The sequence below is a fragment of the Pogoniulus pusillus genome, chromosome Z (genome assembly GCF_015220805.1).
Source record: "Pogoniulus pusillus isolate bPogPus1 chromosome Z, bPogPus1.pri, whole genome shotgun sequence".
NCBI lineage: Eukaryota > Metazoa > Chordata > Aves > Piciformes > Lybiidae > Pogoniulus > Pogoniulus pusillus.
In genome coordinates this window covers 77234313-77261259 of record NC_087309.1, presented here as the reverse complement: position 1 = coordinate 77261259, position 26947 = coordinate 77234313, and the positions used below count along the sequence as shown (strand labels likewise).

At 41.5% G+C, this 26947-nt stretch overlaps 1 protein-coding gene across 1 annotated transcript in view; it reads right to left on the bottom strand.

Moving 5' to 3' along the window:
- The window catches only part of AOPEP (aminopeptidase O (putative)), a 207130-nt gene extending 181029 nt beyond the window's left edge, over nt 1-26101 (bottom strand). Inside the window, exons 1-4 of the mRNA XM_064176841.1 lie at nt 25235-26101; nt 15027-15193; nt 3237-3393; nt 1390-1638 (exon numbers count right to left, since the gene is read on the bottom strand). Coding sequence (XP_064032911.1) covers nt 1390-1638; nt 3237-3393; nt 15027-15193; nt 25235-26037 — 1376 coding nt within the window. The 5' untranslated portion in view covers nt 26038-26101. The remainder of the gene's footprint in view (nt 1-1389; nt 1639-3236; nt 3394-15026; nt 15194-25234) is intronic.
- Between the last annotated feature and the right edge of the window lie 846 nt (nt 26102-26947).

Here is a 26947-nt window from a genome sequence, read left to right as displayed (position 1 = left end):
AAGCCAGAGGGGATGACTAAGGAACTCTACCAATTTTGTATGGCTTTAGGTATAAAACATCACATTCCTCTCCAAATCAAATCACTATGTAAAGAATTGCAGAATATAGGCTGTGGTAGGTGCCTAAAGCAACCAGGACTCATGCAAGTTTCTGGATACTTTTATTTAGGTGTTCATTGAGGGAAAAGCTATTGCTGAAAATTCAGTTATCTACAAAGTAGTGAGGATCGTATGATAGAGAAGGCTCACTGAATGCTTAAGTTTTAAATTTTATAGACCTTCATGAAAAATAGAAAAGTAAATTATACTAAAATTCATATAATAATATTGCAAGCTAGCATGATCTTCTAGTTTTATGCTTTAAGAAGGTCTGTAAGGAAAAAAAACTGTAGGAAAAAATCTCTATAAGTAAGCAGTAAAATGAGTACCGTGAAACAAACTATTTCCTTGCTTGATTAATTATACAACTTGTAAAAAGAAATAACTTCTGGATCATCTGAGCACTTGGAATGGCAATTTGTTGAAGTTGATTCAAAATACAGTTGTTCCAAAATACAAACTCAACAGTCTGGTAATATACCTTTCCTTTCAGTCCTAATCTTTCTAAGAGAGTTTTGCCTTTAATTCTTCCCTTTTTTCCCACCCTGTTTTCTTCATGCACCTAAATGCATCTGCTCAACTGCTGGCACTAGGCAATAACTAGGCATTCTCTGCCATTAACAAACACTATCTCATTATCAACATAAAGGTACATGTTTTAAAAAGAAAAGTAAAATGCAAATGTGGAATTTCAATAGTTAGGCACTGACAACTAATAGAGCCAAAATTCTACTTGTCATTGCGTGACTGGAAATTGTACTGTAAAAACCAAATATATTTAATCTTTTTATTCTCTAGAGCTCCGTGAAAGCTTGGTAATATAATTAATACAATTTGCCTTATTCAGCTTCCAAAGACCTTTGTCTGACTAGAAACTCATAAATCACAAAAATACACTCTAGGTCTGGATTTCAACACGCTCATTCTGCAAGGACAGTAAAATTAACACCAAAAGAAAGCATGATGAAATTCTAGCAGCATCGACTATTTAAATCAACAGAACTAATAAAAGAATATCAGACTGGCAAATAAGGAAATTCAGAAATACATGTCTAATAATAAGTTCACATTTGCCTTCCCTGAGCTCCACTGAAATTAAAATTGGGAGATCATAGCCCAAAGGATGCAAACAAACCAGCAACACACATGAAACTAGAACTAGAGTCTGAAGTTTGGTTTGAGAAAAACAGCACAGTTACTTTATATTGACAACAATTTGTTAATGTTATCTAGCTGGTAAAAAGTAGCCTAATAAAACACAGGAGATTAAATACTAAGAAGTTTCTTTACCTAGCCATTCCCAGACTGGAGAAGTTGGAAGGAACTATCAAAACATCAAGCCTGGAGAAGGGGTGGGTACCCAGTGTGGTGTAAGCAGCTGAGAGGCAACGTGGGATTAACTGAAGCAAATGTTCTTCGCAGTATCCCATAAGGCACCAGGGAGCAAAGACTCTGTACGGAATGACTGCCTGCAACTTAGCAGCAGCGTTCTGGAAACGGCAGGGATATTCCGCGTGACTACAGCTTTCCTTATGCCATCTGACAAAAACAAACAAACAAACAAGTTTAATGCACTATCAGAAATGTGCACAATTGAGTATGCTAAGACAAGAATATTCTCTAGACATCAGAACAACAGTTCGCTTGCAAAAAACAACCCATTTACGTTGTCACACTGTTCAGATGAGCAAGGCAAGGGAAGGGAAGGGAAGGGAAGGGAAGGGAAGGGAAGGGAAGGGAAGGGAAGGGAAGGGAAGGGAAGGGAAGGGAAGGGAAGGGAAGGGAAGGGAAGGGAAGGGAAGGGAAGGGAAGGGAAGGGAAGGGAAGGGAAGGGAAGGGAAGGGAAGGGAAGGGAAGGGAAGGGAAGGGAAGGGAAGGGAGGCAAGGGAAGGGAAGGCAAGGCAAGGCAAGGGAAGGCAAGGCAAGGGAAGGGAAGGCAAGGGAAGGGAAGGGAAGGCAAGGGAAGGGAAGGCAAGGGAAGGGCAGGGCAGGGCAGGGCAGGGCAGGGCAAGGCAGGGCAGGGCAAGGCAGGGCAGGGCAGGGCAGGGCAGGGCAGGGCAAGGCAGGGCAGGGCAGGGCAAGGCAAGGCAGGGCAGGGCAGGGCAGGGCAGGGCAGGGCAGGGCAAGGCAGGGCAAGGCAGGGCAAGGCAAGGCAAGGCAAGGCAAGGCAAGGCTCAGGGGGACCCATCACAGTGTTCCAGTACTTAAAGGGAAAACTACAAAAGACACAGGTGCTCTCTCATAAAAAGCCACATGGAGAAGATAAGAAGGAATGGGTGCTAGATAATCTCATCTATGCTCTCCTTCCCTCAAAAGATTTGACAAGAGGATTTTTCAAGGTCTGTTCCGTTCTGGACTGTTCTGTGATTCTATGACTTTGTGAACTTGAAAAGCTGAGAGTAATATGTATGGAAACCAAGTGCTATGACTGAGACTTCTGCTAGCCATGGTAAATACATGTGGAAACAAGTGGTATTTCTCTAAAGACTTATTTACAGGCTTGTATAGTACTGTTCTCTTCATCATCGGTAAGTCTGCAGATGACACCAAGCTTGGATTCTATGATCCATCACTCTGTAATACTTTAAACTCAATAAGCAGTTTTGACTAGATTACAAGCAGATTTTTTAACTGAAAATAATCACTCATCCAACTTTATTTTATGGGCCACTGCAACAGGCCTTTTATGTACCCAGACAATACACACCACCCCAAGCAAAGCATTGCATAGGCTAGCTCTAACTGTGGGACAGGACTGGACAGGAAGAGAAAAGCAAGTGAGCAGGCAATACTGTACTAGGTGGCATTAGGTATACATAACACACTGTGTCTACTAATGTGAAGATCTTACAGCCAGGCACTGTACAAAAAAGAAAGGATCTCATATTGCTGCAGTAGAGCATTAAGAGACACTGGATGTAGGATGCAAATCCAAAGGACACTGAAATCTATTAACACTATCGCTCACTATGTAGCTTGTTTTCACATAAAACAACCCACACCTTTACACATGAAATAATGTCTTTGGGATTATTTCCCCACTGAGATTAAACAATATGAATAATTTCCACATTCCACAGAGTAAATGAAAATGTTACCTTTAGATCTAATTTTTCAACAATATTCTAAACACCAACCTGAAATCAGCTTGCAAAGACTGCAATGAAAACTCAGTGTTTGTCTGGATAGCGGCTGTGCAGGACTGCTGTTTAACTTCCTGCCAGCACCCTACAGCAATAGTGAATGTGGATGCAGGCATTGGCATAGTCACATAGTAGTACCAGCTTGAGACACCTGTAAGTAAAAAAGAACATTTGTAGAGACATCAATCACAGCATATATTCAGTACTTGACATTTTTATGTAATTGACATTTTGGACCAAACCTCCTACCTCACATCCCCATACTTTTGGTGAGGGAAGAAAAATAATCTCACTCACACATTAAGAGAAGTCATATGTAGCCACCATGGATCCAGCACTGTTTACTTACCCCTGCAATTTTCCTCTATCTGTTAATGTCTTTACCTATAAATCATCCCTAAGTAGGATGTTTATAAATGTGACTTAGCACAATTGCACTGCTTCTGCCAAAGAATTGTATCAGATATGAAAGCTAATAGCACCTTTAGATTCACACACACAAAGAGATTAAAATGTAACTTGTTAACCCCTGGATCAACCACTTTGTGGTTTTTGTCTGAACTGTATTATTTCACACAGGGCAAAATTGCATCTCTGTCTTCTGTACTGTACCAAACTGATAGGCTGCCCAGGGAGGTGGTGGAGTCACCATCCCTGGAGCTGTTCAAGAAAAGACTAGATGAGGCACTTCGTGCCATGGTCTAGTTGAATGGATAGGGCTGGGGGATAGGTTGGACTGGGTGATCTTGGAGGTCTCTTCCAACATGGTTCTATGACTCTATGATTCTAATGAGCAACACTGGTGCATGTGAATTGGACCTGGCGAGCTGAGATACATGATGTGTCAACCAGGCAGTGAGGAATCAAATCTTAGAATCAGGCGTAACATTGCATATATCAATAATTTAGTTGTGATAATATAGGAGCTGCTAAAACAACATTAAAGAGTCTACTGGAAGGAAAAAAGATGGTAAGTCTTACCATTATGGGTACATAGTGCTGGAAAGACAAGGAGTAATGTATAGTACGACTGCATCTACGAACATGTTTGCACGTTTTAGGACAACATGCTTTTCATTAATCTCAATACTGCTTAGCTTTCACCATTTGTCCCTTTAAAAAGAGTATATCTTAAGGATCACATTCAAGCACTCATTTATGGTCACAAGTACAGTTACTATACCACACTAACAGGTGACTTTAGGAAGACGCCTCTCTTAAGTTACAGCCTGCTGAATCATGTGCAAATAACTGTCATTATGACAACTACAGAAACATACAGATAACTTCAGTTACTTTAAGAGAACATTAATAGTTGTTTTTTTGCAATAGTATTCTGAACAGGGCTATGGAACACTATCAAAACAAAACCAAACCAAAACAAAACAAATGAAAAGAACAACAAACTGAAAACCACACAATACAGTGGAGGCCAAAAGGCATATAGGAAAGGAAAACAAACAACTACAGCAAAGCATCTCTGGGTTTCCTACCTTAATGACAAAAGAAGCCTAAGATGTTCAAAGGAACAAGTATAATACTGTCCTTGCTTAGCATGAACATGTTCCACACCTACCGCTTCGTGTGACAAAACAATACTGCTTGTAAAGCCTTCTAAAAGCAGATAAAGCCTCTACCTCTTACATACCCTAGCAATCACTTATGTTCCCCTGACTTCATTTAATTTCTGGCAGCATTTGCCACTACCATCAAAGTCTATTTGTCTGTATCGTCAAGTGAACATGTACTACCCCTGCAACTTTTCTAACCTTCTATTAGTATGTGAGCAGAAGGAACTTATTTGCTCCAAACTCATTAGCAACTGGTTATTTCCAAATCCCACCCCCCTTGTTTTCATTAAACTAACAAAGCTACAACTGAGCCAAGGCAACCAAATGCCACCTTTAGAGAAAGAGGTCACCTGGGACAGCAACAATTTATTATTTTTAAATACCAAACTCTCAATGTAGAGAATTTCATCATTGATACAAACTGTGCTATAGGCCCAAGCTTGCACACAGTGAAGTTAATGGCAGCTTTACTGTTGACTTAAATGTGTGTATGAGAAGGGTCAGAGGTACTCTACAGCATTGTTCTTTGTTTAGCAACTGTTACATATGAATTATTACCGAATGCTTCATGCAGTTATGTTAAATGCAAAAACCTTAAGAGTTAAATAACAACAGAAGAGTAAAAAATTGAGGAATTGCAATGGAAAAACAATAATGTGTTTTCAACTGAGTTCTGAAACAAGCATGAAAGTCAAAAGGCAGTCACAGGAAACTGTTCCAGACAGCAGGAGGTGTAAAACAGAAGGCTCTCACTACAGTGAGTAGGTTGTCTAAAAGGAAAAGTGTGTTGGCCTGGGCTATGCAAACAGAGTGAGCGGAGAGGGTTACAGTGAGAAACAAGTTCAGCAAGATAGGCTACAGCAGGCAAAATCATAGAGGCTTATTAAAAAAACAAACAAAACAAACAAACAACAACAACAACAAAAAAATCTCCAGCACCAAAACGAATGTCAAAATGTATGTACTGCATTCAAAAGTTTACACAAATTAGAAATGAACATATGCTATTCAGAGCTGGAGCAAACCCTGCAAAAGGTGAAGGGATCAAAGACAAAGAAAGATAATTTTTCTTTGCATGTTTTTTCAAAATTCTCTACATAAGGATTTTCTGAGGAAAAACAACTAACATACAGATACACACAGCCTTGTTTCAAGTGCCTTATATTTTGCTTATAGAGGCCATGTGAAGTCTGAGCACTTCCACAACAAGAGCAAAGATTTATACCAATTTTACACACATAGCTGGGGCTCCATCCATTTTCTGCTGGGCTTTTACATGCCTTCTGCATTCATATTCTAGAACTGTGTAGGATAACAGCATGTTTATGCTACAGTTGTTTTGTTTTGAACAACTGAAAGTCTATGCACTGGGTAAGTGAATTCTCTCTATAGTGCATTCACTGGAGAAAAAACAAAGTCTTTATGTTGGGAACACTCCTCCGCAGCAAACACCACAAAGTACTGTTTGAAAGAGTCTTAACTCTCATTTGTCTTCTATCATCTTCTCTCACGACTACTAGTAAGACCAAGCTGTCCATTTATCTCATAACTTTCTTTCCTTTCCTTAATTTTCTTCATGTCACTGGCCTTTTCAGTTTTCTTTCATCTGTAACCTCAAATCGATCCCAGAACATAGACTGAGATCACAAGCTCCACTCTTCCAGTCGCTTCCTCCAGCTGCCCTCTGCTTTCCAGTGGCTACTGTGGAGACAGCACCATCTCCAGGGAAAGAGTAAACAGTGCATTTGAAATGGAGAGGCCTTGCTTTATCAAAACCAGCATTTTGTCCTACAAAAACATTTTCAGGCTAAGCAAGGACACATTTGGAAGAACACAAACCACACTCACGTTAGTCTGAGTGGGAAAAAAATGGACCCCAGTCCTTTTATTTGTAATGCTTATACCCGCTCCTTACAATCAGAGTTACATTTAAAAGCTATTTCATTCCTACACATAATTATTTAGGCAATTACAATACTTTCAAAATATTTTCTCCCTGATAATTCTGGAATCTTTCCAGTTCTGCAAAGCAAATCCATGATGCTGTAACTGCATAAACCATGTGACAACCATCAGTAATTCTATTCCAGTATTATAAAACATCCCATGCAAATTTTAGCAATACATTTAGCAAAGGTAGAAATCTACTTATAGTTGTGCAAAAAAAAAAAAAAAAAAAAAGGCTTTTTATTTCTTATACTTGAAATAATAATGATGAACAGTGCAAGACCCTTAAGTGCGTTTTTACTTTTCAGTATATTTTCCCTCAAATATTTTGCACTAACACAAATATAAACACCAAAAAATACAGATTATGTCCATGATTTACTAAAACCCACAAAACTCAGACTTAGGGAAAAAGAGATCTAGACTCCCACAGTATTTGATACACAAAGTGAAAGCTAGCACTGATACACAAAAGTACAGCTAACTAAGTATTTATGACAAAACTACTATGGGATTAAGAACCTGACAGCTTTCTGAAACTCTCTGTAACCCACCTAGATCTTTGATCTTATCTGAAACTCAGGAGTTCCCATTGAGCAGCTCTCACACTCCAGCTAGAACATTAGTTCAACATCACTTCAGAGAGACGAGCGTATGATGAGCTGTCAGATCCTGTGCTGTAGAGTGCCTGTGTTGTAGAGGTTTGGATATCAATTGGCTGAGGCAATTATAAAACAGAACTAGTTTAGGTTTATTTACAGGCTCTAATTTGGTCAGGAATTCTTCACAGGCTTTTTATGAGCAAATTTTTGAGATTTAGGAAGGTCAGAAAACAGAAAAGGCTAAGCTACAAACACAGATTTACCTCACTATAAGTCAGGCTGAGCAGAGAATCTAAGGGTAACAGCAGACTTTACTCATGGAGGTGAGAGGAAATTTGCAATGATCCCTTGCTGAATTTCTCTGCCAGCAGCCTCTCTCAAATGCAAGAAATATCCAATCGTTGCAGATCCACATGGCAGAGGTCTGAGATGAGTGGAAAGACCCACCAAAGTCAAAAGTGCCTTGGACACAGCTTCCATGAGTGGGATGACCATGGAAGCAGTGCTGCCTGAGGAGCACAGGAAATCCCAAACCACTAGTATCTTCCCCAGCTTGGGGTAGCAAGCAGGAAATCAGGCTGTGGTATGGTCTGAGAGAAGCCAGGTCTGGGTACAGCTGACAGCTTTCCCTCAAATCGACCTAAGGACTTGTCAAGCTTGCAGATTTACACAGAATGGTGCAGAAGTGGGGGGTCGTCCAAAAGCGGGGACAGTGGAAAAATGGAAGCTGTGTAAAAGCAGGAGCTGTCCAAAGTGGGGACAGTTCAAAGACAGGAACACTGCAAAACAGGAACTCTGTAAAGGCAAGAACCCCGTCAAGGCAGAAACTCTGTGCTTTTTCCCTCACTCTGTTTTTTCTAGACGAAGTGTCCACCTGCCGCTTATACTGGGTGCGAAGAATCCAGCCAACCACCAGCCAATTCCTGTGCGGGCTCCCACACATGTCAGTGCACTTAGGGAAAAGGCACCTTTTGCTGTTCCCCCTTCAAGCCTGTAGTGGCAGGAAGAAGTGGTTTTTTTGTGCCTGCCTCATTTAAACCGCTGAAGATAGAGTGGGGGAGGGAAAGAAGGAATCTGGAGTGCTCCACAACAGCCTCATATATTTTGGAGATCAGTCAACACAAGTACTGGACTCTAGCTCAGCCTTGTGAAAAGTGAGGGGTGCACAAAGACAATTGTTGCTGCTGCCAACCACAGAGCAGAAGCAGTTTCTCCTCTATTTCCTCTCAATAACTGAATAACTGAGTATATTTTCTCACTAGGATCAGCGATAACAAAGCAAGACCAAGGACCACATAATGGTAAATGCACAAAAAAGCAGGCCAGTCAGTTTCACACTTGGTGACTAAATATCTACTTCTTGAACATGGATCAAAACAAATATATAGGTCTTTGTGACTAAATATATTTAGGCTTGAGGTGAGGAGAAAGTTCTTCACTGAGAGAGTCATTGGACACTGGAATGGGCTGCCCGAGGAGGTGGTGGAGTCGCCGTCTCTGGGGCACTTCAAGGCAAGGTTGGACGTGGCACTTGGTGCCATGGTCTAGCCTGGAGCTCTGTGGTAAAGGGTTGGACTTGATGATCTGTGAGGTCTCTTCCAACCCTAATGATACTGTGATACTGTGTGTGATATTTGTGCCTTCTATGTGCTACAGTAATATGCTGAAGGCAAGTAAAACACAGAAGTGCTGAAAAAATAAATCCAGTGGTTAAATGGCTCACATCACACACTGTCCTGGAGTCAGGTATACCCCAAAATCTCTCTCCCTCTGTTATGTGAATGAGAGAGGAAAGGCGTGAAAAACCTGTGCCCTGCCCTGCTCTGCAGGCGTGAAGAAGGGAGCAAAGGGCCCTTATGGCACAAGGGGTGCCCTGTGCAGTGCCCGCATGGAATCAGGCTGGGCATTGGCTGTGGTCTTCACACCTAGGAAGCGGTAACTCTGCTCTTTGTCTAGGAAGGGCATAAATATTGGGGGGCTTCCCGCCTTGGGGCCTCCCACTTTAGAGTTCTTCCCCCACCCCAGCCTGGATAGTTCCTGCAGAAAGAGTGCCCTGGCGCTCCGAAGGACAAGCTCCTGAGGGACAGGGCTGCCTCTGCTTTGGACAGCTTCCACCATAAGCACCCTTTATGCAGGCTTGGTAGGCCTTAACAATCCTTGGATGGCTTCTTAAAGAGAGCGAGGGGACAAGCATCTTGTGCTAGTTTGAAGCAAGCTGGAATGTTTTGGTAAAAGAAGTAGATAATGGGCAGTGAAAAAGGTAAACATGGTTGTCTCTTCGCTCACAGTCCCGCTGAGAGTTCTGGGAAGAAGAAGGAAAACGTTTGATAATATTCTCCATTTTGTCTTTCATTCTGCCTTTGCCTTCAGACCTAGTCACATCTCATTAACCTTGCTGCCACTAACCTTGCTCCCTAACCTCTTGGCTGCACCTCTCTTCTTTCTGAGAACTGGGGTAAGGTTCAGAGGGGCCGGGGAAGGTGTTGGGGTGGTTTGAGAGCCCCTCCTGGGGACTCAGGTTTCTGGGAGGGGAGTTGTGCTTCTGTATTGTTTATCCTTTGTATATTTCTGTATATAACTGTATATATTGTAAATAGCTGCTTGTATATTTGCTGCTGTAAAATAAATAGCTTCATTTATATTCCCAGAGGCCATCTGCGTTAGCTGGGGCAAATACAAAAGTGTGGGGGGGCGGGTTAATGCCTAAACCATCACACATCTGGACTGCCCTTCCTTTCAGCCAGCCTGACTCACCTGTGAGTAAACCTGCGGCTCAGCCTGATTAATAGTGGGGAATTCTATGTTTAGTAGCTTAGCCTTTTCCAACTTCTGACTTCCAAAATAGTCACATTTACCTATGGTATCCTTATAGATCTTCTCAACCTAACTGAATCTGCTAATTAAAACTAAACTAATTTCTGTGTATAGTTTTGGGGGTGGGTTTTGGGGAAAATAAAATAACTCTATTTTTCTGTATTTTCCTGACTTGGCCATGTTAATTCCCTGCCTCCACAACACATACACGCACCTTGTGCTCCCTGTAAAGCGTTCTCTCAGAGGGAATTATTAATCACATTTTTGGTAGAAATCTTTCTTTTGCAGGTACTCTATAAAGAATGCATGGTGTTTTTATGCACACCTAGGTTGTACTTGAATAGTTAGTTACCACTTATACTTGAGTAAATGATGCACTGGTATTTTCAAACAAATGTGCACTCACTTTGTTTCAAATGGTAGAATGAGCCACAGCTTTTGAAAGAGGCAGGATTCCAAAATGGTGAGTAAAGGAGTGTCGCCATTACCAAAAAGCACAAATACAAGTGGCATGTGAGTACACCTAATCTAACAATGCACTGGATCACAGCTGCATAATTAGCACCTCTGCAGTCAAAAATATAGGTCCAGCATGCACAATGCAGTTCTGTGTTTAAAAAGCATGAAGAGGTATCACATGCACTGTTCTTAACGCCTGCCTGCGCCCTCGTTATAAATATGACTATTTAATGAACAAAAAAATTCAAGTAATTCATAATCCTGTTCAGAATATATTAATTCATAACTGCTTGCCAAGATGTTTATTCTTTCCAAGAAACTGCATTTTTAAAAGGTATTTTTATGTTTTGCCAATTGGGTATGATTTTATAAACATGCAGCACAGCAGCAGCATTCTGTATGCAACTAATTCAGCAAAGAAAAGTTATTTTAACTGAAGCCACTGTGAAATGATTTTAGGTGTATTTTATAAATGTAAGTTAAAAAATCTACATAATTGCCTAACAACTGTATCTGGGTCACATTATTTAACACTACAGATCCTTTAAAGCTTTTAAACTCCTAAAATTTACTACTAACTAAATTAATTAATTTGTATCCCTAATTTCATCAAGAATGTATTCAAGTGTTTAGATTACCACTTGAGTCTGAGGCTTGGGTTTTTTTTTTAAACAGTTGCCACAATGTGGCTCCTCTCCCTTCTTTCCTCTGTATCTGTTTTGTATTTTTTCTTCAATTTCAAACAGTGCTCTCATGCTGATTTGTCATTTCCAACTGTATATGAACACCAAGATAAGGAGGGCCTAATCCGTGATGAAGTCATCGAGAACTAATGGAGCACAATACCTACTAACTTGAAAGAAACCCTTGCATTATGACATCAAAATTAGCATAATTAGGTACCACCTAGATCTGTAAGCAGAGCCCACCACACTTGGGAATTCCATCTTGAGACAAGGCAGAAGAAAAACTTTAAGGACAGAAATGCAGAAGGAAGTCCTGCTGCTCCTCTTCAGTTCAGTGAAGTTCAACACAGAACTTTGCCACTGTCAGCTTTTAAAGGAGTTTTAACACTACATTTCAACAGAATCACAGAATGGTCCAGGTTGGAATGGACTTTAAAGATCATCTAGATCCATAGGCAAGGACACCTTCCACTAGATCGAATTGCTCAAGTCCCTTTACAAACTGGCCTTGAACACCTCCAGGGAGGGGGCATCCACAACTTCCTTGGGCAACATCTTCCAGCATCTCACCACCCTCACTGCAAAGAATTTCCTCCTAGTATTCACTCTAAATCTACCCTCTTCCATCTCAAATCCGTTCTGCCTCATTCTATCACAAAATGCCCTTGTAAAAGCTCCCTCCCCAGCTCTGTTTTAGGCCATTTTCAGGTACCAGAAGGTCACTGTAAGGTCTCCCCAGTGCCTTCTCCAGGCTGAACAGCCCTAATACTTTCAGTCTGTCCTCATTGGTGAGGTGCTTCAGCCTTCCAATCATTTTCATGGTCCTCCTCTGGACCTGGTCCAGCAGTTTAATGCCTTTACTGTGTCAAGGGCTCAGAACTGGACACAGTACTCCAGATGAGGTCTCATGAAAGCAGAAGAGAGGAGGAGAATCACCTCCCTTCATCTGCTGGTCACACGTCCGTTGATGCAGCCCAGCAAATGGTGCCTTCTGGGCTGCAAGCACATGTTGCTGGTTCATAAGTTTGTCATCAACTAAAATTCCCAACTCCCTCTTGAGACTGCTCTCAAGCCACTCTCCATTCAACCTATATTTGCACTTGGGATTGCCCTGACTGAGGTGTAGGAGCCTGCACTGGGCCTTGCTGAACTTCATGAGGTTGCCTGTATCACCAACAAAAACATTAAACAGCATCCCCCAAGTCCATTTTTTTTCCAGTTGAGAGACCAGGATTTCATGCAGGACAGCATCAAACACTTCACACAGATTCAGGCAGACAACATCGATTGCTCTTCCCTTATCTATGGGCCCTGTAACTCCATCATACAAGGCAACCAGATTTGTCAGGAATGTTTTGCCCTTGGTAAAGCCATGTTGATTACCACCAATCACCTCCATTTAATTTTCTATATGCCTTAGCAAAGCCATCTGCCAGGCATAGAGGTGAGACAAGCTCACTTATAGTTCCCAGGGTCTTTTTTCTTTTCCTTTTTGAAGGTGTGGGTTATGTTCCCCCTTTTCCAGTCATCAGGAACTCCACCAGACTGGTTCTTCTAGCTCAATTCATAGTTTTCACTTAGCACTTCACTGGCACAGTGATGTTAAAATTAATCACTTCCTACTGGCCTTTCCTTTAAAGATTTCTTACAGTACTTCTTCGTTCACAGAGTTTTAGGAAGGGAAGTAGACTGGGTTAGAATCATATAATCATAGAGTCAACCAGGTTGGAAGAGACCTCCAAGATCATCCAGTCCAACCTAGCACCCAGCCCTAGCCAGTCAACTAGACCATGGCACTAAGTGCCTCATCCAGTCTTTTCTTGAACACCTCCAGGGACGGTGACTCCACCACCTCCCTGGGCAGCCCATTCCAATGGCAAATCACTCTCTCTGTGAAGAACTTCCTCCTAACATCCAGCCTATACTTCCCCTGGCGCAGGTAGAGACTGTGTCCCCTTGTTCTGTTGCTGGTTGTCTGGGAGAAGACACCAGCCCCCACCTGGCTACAGCCTCCCTTCAGTTACTTGTAGACAGCAATGAGGTCTCCCCTGAGCCTCCTCTTCTCCAGGCTAAACAACCCCAGCTCCCTCAGCCTCTCCTCATAGGGTTTGTGTTCCAGGCCCCTCACCAGCTTTGTCACCCTTCTCTGGACATGTTCCAGCACCTCAACATCTCTCTTGAATTGAGGAGCCCAGAACTGGACACAGGACTCAAGGTGTGGCCTGACCAGTGCTGAGTACAGGGGAAGAATAACCTCCCTTGTCCTACTGGCCACACTGTTCCTGATGCAGGCCAGGATGCCATTGGCTCTCTTGGCCACCTGGGCACACTGCTGCCTCATCTTCACTCTACTATCCACCAGTACTCCCAGGTCCCTTTATTCATGGCTGCTCTCCAGCCACTCAGTCCCCAGCCTGTAGCGCTGCTTGGGGTTGTTGTGGCCAAACTGCAGAACCCTGCACTTGGCCTTGTTAAATCTCATCCTGTTGGCCTCTGCCCACCCATCCAGCCTGTCCAGGTCCCTCTGCAGGGCTCTCCTGCCCTCCAGCAGGTCCACACCTGCTCCTAGCTTGGTGTCATCTGCAAACTTACTGATGCTGGACTCAATCCCCTCATCCAGATCATTAATAAAGATATTGAGCAGGACTGGGCCCAGCACTGATCCCTGGGGAACATCACTAGTGACAGCTGCCAACTGGATGTGGCACCATTCACCACCACTCTCTGGGCTCTGACATCCAGCCAGTAGTTAGGCTTTGGAAAACTGAAAAAAACAACAACGAAAAGACCAACACAAAAACAAATGAAGCTTTAAGCTGGCACATGAATTACCAATATAAACCGCAACAACTACAAGGATTTAAAGAGAAGCCCCTTCTGTTCTCCACAAGGTGACAATGCTGACATTGGACAAACAAGCTGCAGAGCTATTATGAAAACTGTGGTACCCTGACACCATTCACAGCACTCCATCAGGCGCATTTTTTAAATGTTTTTTCCACACATCTAGTTTTTTTTCTTTATTCAAATACAATAAGTAATGTTTTTCACGTTACAATGACAAAGCAATTTTAATAACAGGGAAATAACTCTTTGCAACACAGCCTTTTCAGCCAGCTAATTGGTCTGAGAAAGTATCAATTTTAACTGACCTATGTCAATTTATATGACCTGAAATCTTTACTATGGTTTCTATTTCTAGAAATTCACATAGGCATCTTTCTTCCTCTTAGTATTTCAGACTAGCTAACCACCACTGAGGGACAGACAGGCGACAACTCAGATGTGAGTTGATAGCAGAGCTGTTCTTTTAGCCTTAAATCAAGAGCACTCTTGATTTATTCATGCTGAGGCAGGAAGTCCAAGTGTGTCGAGCAGCTCATCATGGAAGTTTTCAACATTTCAACAAGAGAGACAAGGTTTGACAGACAATTTATAACATGTAAAATTTATGTTTGGAATAATCAAAATTAATGAAAATGTAGAGGTGACACAGCAAAACACAGGTGCCTTAAATTCTTACTAGATTATACTGAGGCTTTGATCAGGTAGCTTTTCCCACAGAATGGCATGGAGATTTCAGATAGACATGCAAGTGCTTTTAAGGTTAGGAACTTCATTCTTTAAAAAAAAACCATATTTACTAAGCTGCATTTCTAATGATAGAACTATTGAAAATAATTTGTTATAGAAAATACAGTTCACCTTCTCGAAGCTGGACTGGTTCTGCTGAATTTTCACCGCTTGTTAACACAACAAAGCCTTCAGCTGTTTGGATTGAGGCTTGCCATGTTGACAAAGCAACAGGTGGTTCTTGGCATGGGAAAAGGGCTCTGTTGTTTATTGGCGATCCCATTGTATAGACACATGGCCTAGATGGAAGGAAAAGAGAGTAAATCTGAAGTTAAAACAAGACAGACTGAATCACAATTTCTGTCCAAATCAAAAATACTGTTGCACCGTGGGATTTTTTTACCTTCAGCTGTGTAGGTTTTAAACCTGTGTGGCATGAACAATCAATGTATGATCTAGAAATATGTAAGACAAGATGAAGAAAGGCAAGATTAACACAGTATTGTTTTCAGAAACTAGAGCAATTTCAGTCTCTCTCCTGCTTCTGCATGAACCTTCCAACCTCATACAATGGCTCTCAGCTGCTGAGCCCATCAGGCCAAAGAAGACTTCTGAATATCTTCTGAAGATATCACTCCAGGGCTTCACCAATGCTCATGACAACTCCATGTTGTCATCACAGCAGTGCTCTCATTATCATTAACCCCATCTCTCTACAGCCTGTATACTTGTGCAAACTCAGAGCAGCAGATCTGGCCTTGAGCCTTCCTTAGTCCAAGCCTCAATACATGTTGACATTTTCACAGTATCACAGTATTATTAGGATTGGAAGAGACCTCACAGATCATCAGGTCCAACCCTTTACCACAGAGCTCAAGGCTACACCATGGCACCAAGTGCCACGTCCAATCTTGCCTTGAACAGCTCCAGGGACGGCGACTCCATCACCTCCCCGGGCAGCCCATTCCAGTGTCCAATGACTCTCTCAGTGAAGAACTTTCTCCTCACCTCGAGCCTAAATCTCCCCTGGCGCAGCCTGAGGCTGTGTCCTCTTGTTCTGGTGCTGGGCACCTGAGAGAAGAGAGCAACCTCCTCCTGGCCACAACCACCCTTCAGGTAGTTGTAGACAGCAATAAGGTCACCCCTGAGCCTCCTCTTCTCCAGGCTAAACAATCCCAGCTCCCTCAGCCTCTCCTCGTAGGGCTTGTGCTCAAGGCCTCTCACCAGCCTCGTCGCCCTTCTCTGGACACACTCAAGCATCTCGATGTCCTTCCTAAACTGGGGGGCCCAGAACTGAACACAGTACTCAAGGTGTGGTCTAACCAGTGCAGAGTACAGGGGCAGAATGACCTCCCTGCTCCTGCTGACCACACCATTCCTGATGCAAGCCAGGATGCCATTGGCTCTCTTGGCCATCTGGGCACACTGCTGGCTCATGTTCAGGCAGGTATCAATCAGCACCCCCAGATCACTCTGTGTATGGCTGCTCTGCAGCCACTCCGACCCCAGCCTGTATCTCTGCATGGGGTTGTTGTGGCCAAAGTGCAGCACCCTGCACTTGGAGCTATTGAACCCCATCCCATTGGACTCTGCCCATCTGTCCAGGCGGTCAAGGTCCCGCTGCAGAGCCCTTCTGCCCTCCAACCCAGCCACATCTGCCCCCAGCTTAGTGTCATCTGCAAACTTGCTGATGACTGAATCCATGCCCTCATCCAGATCATCTATGAAGATGTTAAAGAGGATGGGGCCCAGCACTGATCCCTGAGGGACACCACTAGTGACTGGCCGCCAGCTGGATGTGGCACCATTCACCACCACTCTCTGGGTCCGGCCCTCCAGCCAGTTCCTAACCCAGCACAGAGTGTTGCCATCCAAGCCATGGGCTATTTTTTTTTACATTTTTTCTTACAGTAAGGTAATGCATGCCAATTCACCTGCCTTCTGGATTTTCAACCACAGGGCACTTCTTCCCTGTCAGGCACAGTTTTCATGTTGCTTTTCACAATGCAGTCTTACCTGTAGCACTGCTCATCCTGTAGTTTCTCTAACCTGCTACTAGGCAGCCTCTTCATCTACTGCCCCTGTCCATTTTCAGCTGCAGTATTTCATGTCAGTCAATTTTATATTAGCAGTTTAGCCACAGCTAGGAAGGTAACAAGGCCTTTCATTAACTCTTTCCTAATATTGCTGGTGCACAGATGTAATACTTCTTGATTTACTTCTTTTGTTGCATTTTGCAATTATATCTTAATTCCTAGGATTTTGTAACACCACACTTCGGCTTGAACAAGCTAAGTTTTATAATATAAGCTATATAAAACAAAGACTCAGTAGGTTTCTTAAAAAAAAAGAAAATCTTGCAGGAATCACTTCACAGCACAGAGTTTTAAAATAACCTCTATGACCCTGGAAGCACAGCACATTATTTTATGAATGTCTGACACTAAAAACATTCTGATCAGTATCCTTCATAAGTTGAGTTTTAAAATAATCAAAATAATTTAGAAAGTATTAGGATGAAATCTATTTGGAATGGCTAAGATCTGAGCATCTTGTTCACTTCTCTCCAAAGAAGTTCCTACATTCAGATTATAACCTCCCAAATACTAACTTTAAACTACACAGAGCTAAAGAACTTGGGAGATGCTCCGCTATGAAGATAGGCTGAGGGAGCTGGGGTTGTTCAGACTAGAGAAGACTCTGGGGAGGCCTTATAGCTGCCTTCCAATACCTGAAGGGATCCTACAGGAAGGCTGGAGGCACTTTTCACAATGCTTTCTAGCAATAGGACAAGAGGGAATGGTTTTAAGATGAAGGAGAGTAGGTTCAGACTGGATGTTACAAGAGTTCTTCAGTATGAGGGTGATGGGCACTCTGAAATAGGCTGCCCAAAGAGGTTGTGGATGCATCCTTGGGGGTCAGGTGGCCAGGTAGGAGAAGGCCACTAAGTCTAGTTGAGAGGCATCCCTGCCCATGGCAGGAAGGTTGGGGTAGATGATCTCTAGGGTCCATGCAATCTGTGCTACTGGGTCCAGAGCTGGTCATGGCACAGTTAAGTTACTGTGGCTTAACTAATGCAGGCCAGCTGATCTTTCAGTAAAACAGAAAAGGAAACTGCAGTTTAAATAGGTCTATTGTTAATGTGAACATAAAAACAAAATAATCTGGCTCACCTGCCCATGTATCAGACTTTAACAGAGTATAACACAGACACCCAGTGTAGTCCAACAGGCAACTGTAGTGGCAAGAACTGTACTACTTACCTTTTACCCAGGAATACAGAATGCACAGGTACACAGAAAAGATCCCTGACACACGTACAAATTTTAATCACCATTACTTACTTTTCATTAAGCTTCTGAAACTGAATCTGTAACCCACTCTGACATACTAACCAGGTTTTATCTTAGCAAAAAGAAACAGTGCACGATAAAAAAAGAAGAGCTGCTTTTTCACCTGCTAGGAGGTTCTGCTCCTTCATTACAATGCTTTCCAAGAGCTAGTAAACATTTTGTTTAACCTAAAACATGTGCTGGGAAGGCACAGAGAGGAAAGGATGGTCCCTTATTTGTGAAAACTTCATCAAAATACACAAAGTTATAAAACAAGATCCTAGTAGAGTTTACAGGAATGAGAAGAAAAGTGGGGTTAATGACTGATACATACATATTTTATCAACGATCTGCTATGTATTTACAAAGGCAGTTTTGATAGCTGCCATTGGAACAACCCAGTCCTGAGAGTAATAAAGGAGATTTTCAAGTCCTGAAGACATTCTAGATGGAAATCACAGAATCACAGAATTAACCAGGTTGGAAAAGTCCTTCAAGATCATCGAGTCCACCCTATCACCTAGTATCTTCTAATTCTATGGCACTAAGAGCCTCATCCAGTCTCCTTTTAAACATCTCCAGGGACTGAGATGGCAGATACCTCCGCAGGCAGCCCATTCCAATGACCAATCACTCTTTCTGTAGAAAACTTCTTCCTAACATCCAGCCTAAACCTGCCCTGGTGCAGCTTGAGACTGTTCTCTTGTTCTGTCACTGGGTGCCTGGGAGATGAAACTGACCTCCACCTGACTAAAACCTCCCTTCAGGTAGTTGTACTGATCAATAAGGTGTCCCCTGAGCCTCCTCCAGGCCACGACAACTGAGAAAACAGGCATGCAGAAAACACAGCAGCAGTAAGTACATGTGGCAATGCTGTGTCAAATACAACACAAGCCTAACACAGAACACACACTCCCAGACCATTAATGCTGGCTTCTTCTCAGAGCCCACTTTTTAGTTACTGGCCATAAAGTGTTTTACAGATAACATCAATACTGCTTTGCAGGGAGGGTGTGTGTGTGAAATGAAACACAGTGAATGTATTTAATTGGTGCTGTTGCTTGAGTTTGGCCTACAGACTTCATTTCAGCTTGCACATCAGACTAGGAAGCCTCTCATTATGAGAAATAATACATATTATATAACCAACTTTTTTCCTAAAATATATAAACAGACAGGTCACAACTCCCTGCAGTTAAGGCCACAAGTATAATGGATGTTAGAATAGCAGAGAAAGACTAACCAAGCACGTAACCTTTTCTTCAAAACCAAGACTTAATTCCACTCCTCACCCTTTTAAATAACATTTCTGTCCAACTATACTTATTAGCTTCATTATTTCAAACCAAAATGTACTCAAATATATAAAAGTCATTAGCAACAGTAATGAAACACACAAGTTCTAAATTTTGAGAAGAAACTACCAGGACAACACTTGTATTAGCTTTTAATTAGATAGTCACAGAGCAAGTTCACTTGAAGGCTAAACTGACAGCAAGCCATCAATTAAGATGTCAGCTAACACCAAATAGCCTTCTGTTCTGATTTAGAAATGAGTGTTTTTCTTCACCTTTTCCTTTCTTTCATTGTAATTTTTGTTTTCTTCTAATCCTAAAATACACCTCCAGAGAGTTGGGTGGTGTTTTTTTTTTTTTTTTTTTTTTTTTTTTTTCTTCCATGTATATTTTACTTTGCTATTTTTTTAATACTTAATTTACAGGAGTAATGTCTTTTGACACCACTGCTAACAGTGCAGTGTTACTTCAGGACACTCACTGTGGCTGAGAGTGTTCTTTATTCCAGGTCAAGCAGCACAACTTCAGCACATAAGAGGACATGAAACATAATTGTTATCCTCATACAAATGAGTTTTCTCACCTGATGCAGAAAAAGAAAAATTATTATCTAACCAAGGTACACCAAAGAACAGCAATGACAAATAATTAGTTTTAGTCTGCTTTTGTCAACTGGTTCGCCTTTTATATATATTAAAAAAATATATTCCTACCAATACAAGCAAGAAACTTCACAGATCCTTTTCTTTTTCCTATTATCTACCTTTTCCATCTCCCTTCATTTATTTTAATGGTCTCACAAAGTTCAAATAACCTGCTTATGTAATATGTTGTTTATGCCAGCCATGATCCTTCCCACCATAGTTTGGAAGGGATGAGGAAACTGAACACAGCAGAAGATAAACAGACACCAGTCCCTATCTGTACAAATACTTATTACATTGGTAAAACAAGCACAAAATATGTCATGGATCACTCCTTTGGCCAGCTTTATGACTAGTAATTCCCAGTCTACAATCCAGGTTACTGAAAAAAACCACAAGAATTGGTTTTGTGGTCTTGTTTGGTTTTGCTCCAAGAGCCATTCAGCTGCTGGTTGTTCAGTAATCTCTCAGAGCCAAGTATTCTGAGGAAGATTTGGTCCATGAAATTCCAATTCACCAGTATCCATATATTTTTGTAATATAACTAAGCCAGTTCAAACCAGCTCTTGGAAGGTCTTCTTCTCAGATGTATGAATAGTAATTATAATAACAAATTAAGCTACTACTTTAAAACAAACAATAAATGTTCAGTTGATATTCTGATCTCTGACCAGGAATCTGCAGGTCTTCTTAGAAATACCCATCCTCAAGCACCTAAATAATATCAAAAGGCTCTGACATAACCTGCTTTGATTAGTGCCTGTTTGAAGCTTTCTCAAGGAAAATGCCCAGTTCAGCAATTCCATCTCTTTCCTGTACTTGAAAAACCCTACTTCTTCATGGGTTGTCTCCATGTAAGGTGGCAACTTCCTCAACTGCAAGGCCACTCCCTGTAAGAACACTGCTGTTTGCAGCTGTTTCTTACTCCAAATTAGTGCCATTTTCACAAAGAAGCAGGATTTCCTGGCATCTAAATCACAACAACTGTTTTGTTCTTCCTTATGGAATTACTGGCAAGGAGCCAGTGAGCATCATCAGATTCCAACAGAGCAGGTATTCTTGTTTCCATTTTTCTACTGAATAAAACTTAAATCAGTAACTGCCCATCTCTTTTTAAAGGGATTCTCCAACTCTGAAGTATTAAATATGACTATGAGATGAGTGTTTCCACTGACTTGCAGTAATTTCTTGTAACTCTGATGTTGGTTTTCTGATAGCTGGATAGCTGTAATTTTTTTCTTTTTACTTCACTTCTGCCCACTAATTTTGGGCCCACATCAGGAATATGAACACTGCTTCTTCTAGGCATAGTACTAGAAAAATCCCCTGTTCAAAAGTGTTATCTGCTGGTACAGTCATCACTTGGAAGCAAGGTTAATAAGGTTAAGATAGGACATACCTATTTAATCCAAAGTAAATCAATCAATGTAATACCCACTGTGTTCCCATTCTGCCTCTAACAATAAGGATTTTTTCACTTGCTCTGACCTGTATTTCTGGCAAATGTAATAAGCCTAGCAGCTTATTCAATGTTGCTACGATAAAGTTTCCTAAATTTGAAGTTATTCAATCTCTTAGGTATTCCATTCCCCACACATCTTTTAATACTACTTCTGTAATGCTTTAGGAAGCATCACCTGACTGCATTTAAACAAAATTTAATTTTAGAACCATGAGTCCTGTTTAAATTGCATAAATATTGTAAACAACTACTGGCAGATAAAATGAGGTTTTCTGATTGTTCTAACAGTAGTGAATGAAATATATCCAACCCCTTGTAAGAGTCTCTCTTTAAAAACAATTCTCCTGTCATCAACTATGATACAGTTGAATTTTCTTAGTTGTATTCTGAAGCCAAAGGTTGACCTAATTTTTTTTACAACTAAATCAAAAACACACAAGTGCTGGTTTGATTCTTCATTCTGCATATCACTGGCTCTTTAATCTTCTGTGTTTTTACCTCCCTTTTTAGCTCTTAGATGTTTATTGGTGACAGGAAATATACACAAAGCATTATGATGTATTTTGAGGATAATTAGGAAGACACAAAAAAACCCCTTATGTGATCCTACCTGGGAATCAGTACAATTACCCTCTTTTTTTTCCCAGGCCTACTACAAACATGTTCTAAGTATGGCCTAAACCACCCAGATACATAAGCATGATTAAGGAAAGGCTTGTTGTCAATAACTAGTCAATATCCACTGAAAACTGCTAGCTCACCATAGCCAAATGCAATTCTTCACTCTTAAGTGCCAACCACTGAGAACACAATTTTGCAACTTGAGGATGATTATTTGACCTCTGTAGGATAAGAAAGATAATAGACTTAAACAATTTTAAATCAAAACTTTGAAGACTTGTGTTTGGAAAGCAATTCCTCCATATACAAAATGTCAACATTGTGCTTCTCCAGCAGCATCTAGATTTAGAAACCAAAGCAAACCAATTTCTTAGTTCCTCCAAATTGTTCTGAAATGTAAGGAAATTGCACGTGCTAAAATGCATTACACTCCAATTGCTGTGTTTTAAGTAACTGCCATTGTTGTGAGTGACATTATAAACATGGTGCTTACAACTACACAAGCTCTTTTTTTCTGTATTTTATTTCCACACACAGAACACCCATAAACATGGTCTGACATGAACTGCAAATTAGAAATAACTGCTCAAGAATGCACTTCCAACCTCAAGTTTCAGCTAACATTCAGGAAACACATTCAGCATTTTCCCACTGCTCTGAATATTTACAAGAAAATTCCAAGTTTCAGTGATGAAAATGTTCATCGCTGTCAAAGGGGAACATCAGCTATGAGCTAAATGTTAAAACAGTAAAAAAAAAAGTCAGTGTTCAAGACAAGTGTGGCCAGCAGGGCAAGGGAGGTAATTCTTCCCCTTTACTCGGCTCTCCTGAGACCCCACCTGGAGTACTGTGTACAGTTCTGAAGCTCCCAACAAAAGAAGGGTATCAAACTGTTGGAATGAGTCCAGAGGAGGCCCAGGAAGATGATCAGAGGGCTGGAGCACCTCTGCTATGAGGACAGGCTAGGAGAGTTTAGGTTCTTCAGCCTGCAGAATTGAAGGCTTCAAGGAGACCTTGTAGTGGCCTTCCAGTATCTGAAGGGGGCCTACAGGAAGGCTGGGGAGGGACTACTTACAAGGTCTTGTAATGACAGGACAAGGGGTAATGGGTTTAAACTGGAAGAGGGGAGGTTTAAACTGGATATTAGTTCTTTACAGTGAGTGTGGTGAAACATTGCACAGGTTGCGCAGGGTGGTTGTGGCTGCTCCCTCCCTGGAGGTGTTCAAGGCTAGGCTGGATGAGGCCTTCAGTGGCCTGCTGTAGCAGGAGGTGTCCCTGCCTATGATGGGAGGTTGGAACTAGATGATCTTTGAGGAGCCTTCCAACCTAAACCATTCTAGGATTCTATGTATATTGCTTTTATTTAGTCCTTTTATTTATTTACTACATAATAGAGCCTAATTGACTACAGTGCCATAGACTGACTTTGCAAGAGCTTATCTTCTGAAGCACCCAAATTTATGAATAGCTCCTATACTCAATGAACAACTGCAAATACTCTCTTCCAGTATGACCTGCAGGTCAAAATATGTCTTAAGAAGAAGCAGACTTGAAAAAAACACTTTCAAAAAAGGTATAATCTTTCTTTTTTATCAGCAGATAAAAAACAACAAGGAATTGTATCACTCTCCATACCAGTGAGATTCAACCTGATGCAGACTCACAGAATCACAGCACGGCAGGAATTGGATAGGACCTCCACAGATCATCTAGCCCAATCTCCTTGCTAAGTCTTTCCCTCATTCACCTTACTGCAGGAGATGAGTTTTATCAATCAGGACCTGACCTTCCTGAACGCATAGTGGCTGGGCCTGATCATCTGGTTGCCCTGCATGTTATACATAATGGCACTCAAGATGATCTGCTCCTGCCAGGGATGAACTTCCATGGCACAGAGGTCAGACTGACAAGTCTGTCATTTTCTTCTAGCCCTACTTGCAGATGGGCATCATCTCCAATCAGGTAGAACCTTCCCACTTAGCCAGGACTGCTGGTAAATGATGAAGAGTGGCTTGTTGAGCACTTCAACCTACTGCCCCAGTACTTTTGGGTGTGTGCCATCTGGCCCCATAGACTTGTGTATAAGTGGTACAGCAGGTCACCAACATCTCCTCTTGAATTATGCAGGCTTCATTCTGCTCCCCATCCCTATCTCTCAGCTCAGCAGGCTGGGTATCCAGTGAACACCTGGTCATACTACTAAAGACTGAAGCAAAGAAGGTATTGAGTACTTCAGCCCTTTATTTCATACTCAACCACTTTGTTTTTGCTCCATCCAGCAAATGACAGAGATTCCCCTCAGTCTTCCTTTTATTGCTAGTACATTTGTAGAAGCACTTCCTGTTCTCTTTAACAGCTGAGGCCAAATTAATTTCCAGCTGGGCTCTTACGCCTCTGATTTTCTCCCTGCATAGTGTCCTTACAACCTTATAGTCCTCCCAAGTGGCCTGCCCCTTCTTCCAACAATCATAAACTCTCCTTGTCTCCCTAAACTGCAAATCTCTTTGTGCAGCCAGGCTGATCTTCCCTACTGATTCATGGCACATGGGGAATGGCCTGTTCCTGTGCTTTTAAGACATCCTTCTTCAACAGTGTCCAGCCTTTCTCGAATCATTGGTCCTTCAGGACTGCCTGCCAAGTGACTCTGTTGACCAGTCTCCAAAACAGGCCAAAGTCTGCCTACTGGAAGGCCAAGCTGACAGTTCTGTTGACTCTCTTTACTTGTCTGACAACTGAGAAAACTTAATAATTGCTGTGCCCAAAATAGCCTCTAATCATTACACCACCCACAAATCCTTCTTGTTTCACAAGCACTAATTCCAGCAGAGTGCTCCTGACAGCAGTAATATTCAAATCAAGGATGAAATTAAAACAATGGAAGAGAATGCTAATCATCTTCACAGTTGCTCAGCATTACACAGTTCTTCATTCTTGTACCCGTGTTTAAATTTAATCCATGCAAATTGTTCAGCTAATAGTTACATACCTGCCACTCTGGTCTGTAGTCCACGTAATAGATCTTCCCTCTGGTTTGGTTTTATACCATATTCTTATTGCATGAGGAAAGTCTTCTGGAGTCTGAATTCCTGATTTCTTTACCTCCAAGCTCCAGGTGCCAGAAGTAAATAGAAGCTCTCCACAGCCAGGTGCCTGGCTGCAGCAAGTAAAATAATGTAGCTGTTCCTTCCAGCGATCTGCAGGTAAAGTCACAAGTTTGTGTACAATCTGATTCCTGAGATTTTGCAGCTCCTTGGAAACATCAGTTAGCTCGGAAAGCCTTGTGAATTTTTCAATGCCTGACACAGCAGCAACATCTACTTCCTCGACTTTTACCACACATAAATCACAGCAGTCCAATATGAGCAGAAAATCCTTGTTTCCATGATTTTCTATGTCACAGCTGTCCCTTGAACTAGAAATCCTAGAAGTCTGTTCCTCATTGCTATGGTTACCATTTTTATCAGAAGTATCTTCACCTTCACCACAGACAGCAAATTCGCTGTATTTCGTTTTGGAAGAACAGGCACTTATATTTGTCACAGGAGCATGGCAGGATTCAGATGTCTTCTTTTTACAGGCTTCATCAAACTGTGGCTGGCAGCCCTCATTGCCAGTACTGCTCGCTTTCTTGTATTGGCTCCCAGTCTCAAAGAACAAAACTATGCTGCCCTCAATGACTTTACTTTTAAAATCCACATCCAAGTCCAATACATAGTGCTTTACAAGTATGTAGCTGGTGTTGGCCATTAAGGGCAAATCATCTTTCACTGGGTCTAGCTGTGTCTCCATGTTCCAGTCTATTGCACAACAGTTTCACAGAGCCACAGATATTTCTTAAATATGAAGTCTCTACTTTTCACATTCTAGAAAACACAAACAAATCAAACAAAAAGAGAACAGATAATTATTTCACAACTGTTTCTGAAATTCCCTAAAAGTTACTTAAAATTCAACTGCCTTTGCTGAAAAGAGTACAGCCAAAGGGAACTGCTGTCAAGAACCACTGGCCTTTTTTCCCCTTCCTCTCTGAGAAGATTCTCAAGTGAAAATATCTCTAGATAGCTTTTATAAAGTGAAGGAAGCAAACTTTAGGTCTCCTGCAGACTCTCTTCACCCATAATAATCCCTTAGAAAAAATGCATTGTTACATTTATTTACTTCACTATTTCTATTGCTTCTGTAATTACTTCAGATGCGCTACCTCAAAACGTAGTGATTTTTTCTCCACTGTCATTCTAAGTGACAAGAGCAAGCCTAACTCTCCTCATACATACATAAGTTTTAAAGTAATGGTTTCATATATATGATGCATCTTCACAGATTAATATACTTTCCACATTACAACTGCTCTCATATTAGCACTTTGATTAACGAAAATGAGCTAGTTTTCTATTAACACAATCAAAATATCACTTTGAGATTAGTCATGAAGATTTTTCAAATTGTGGTTAAATACTTACTGTGAATGATTATACTTTGACTGCTAGAAACCCATTGACACTTAAGATAACAGCACTTTACAGAAAACAAAAAGTCTTCTCACTGGAAAACACGCAAGTATGTATAAAAGCAAGGAAATATTAAAATGCATTAACATTTGTTGTAACACCAGGTAGAAGTTCATCACAGAAGTTTAAATGCCACGCATTTTCCGATTTACTATGATCATGGAGCATTTTACACAGTATCACAGTATCAT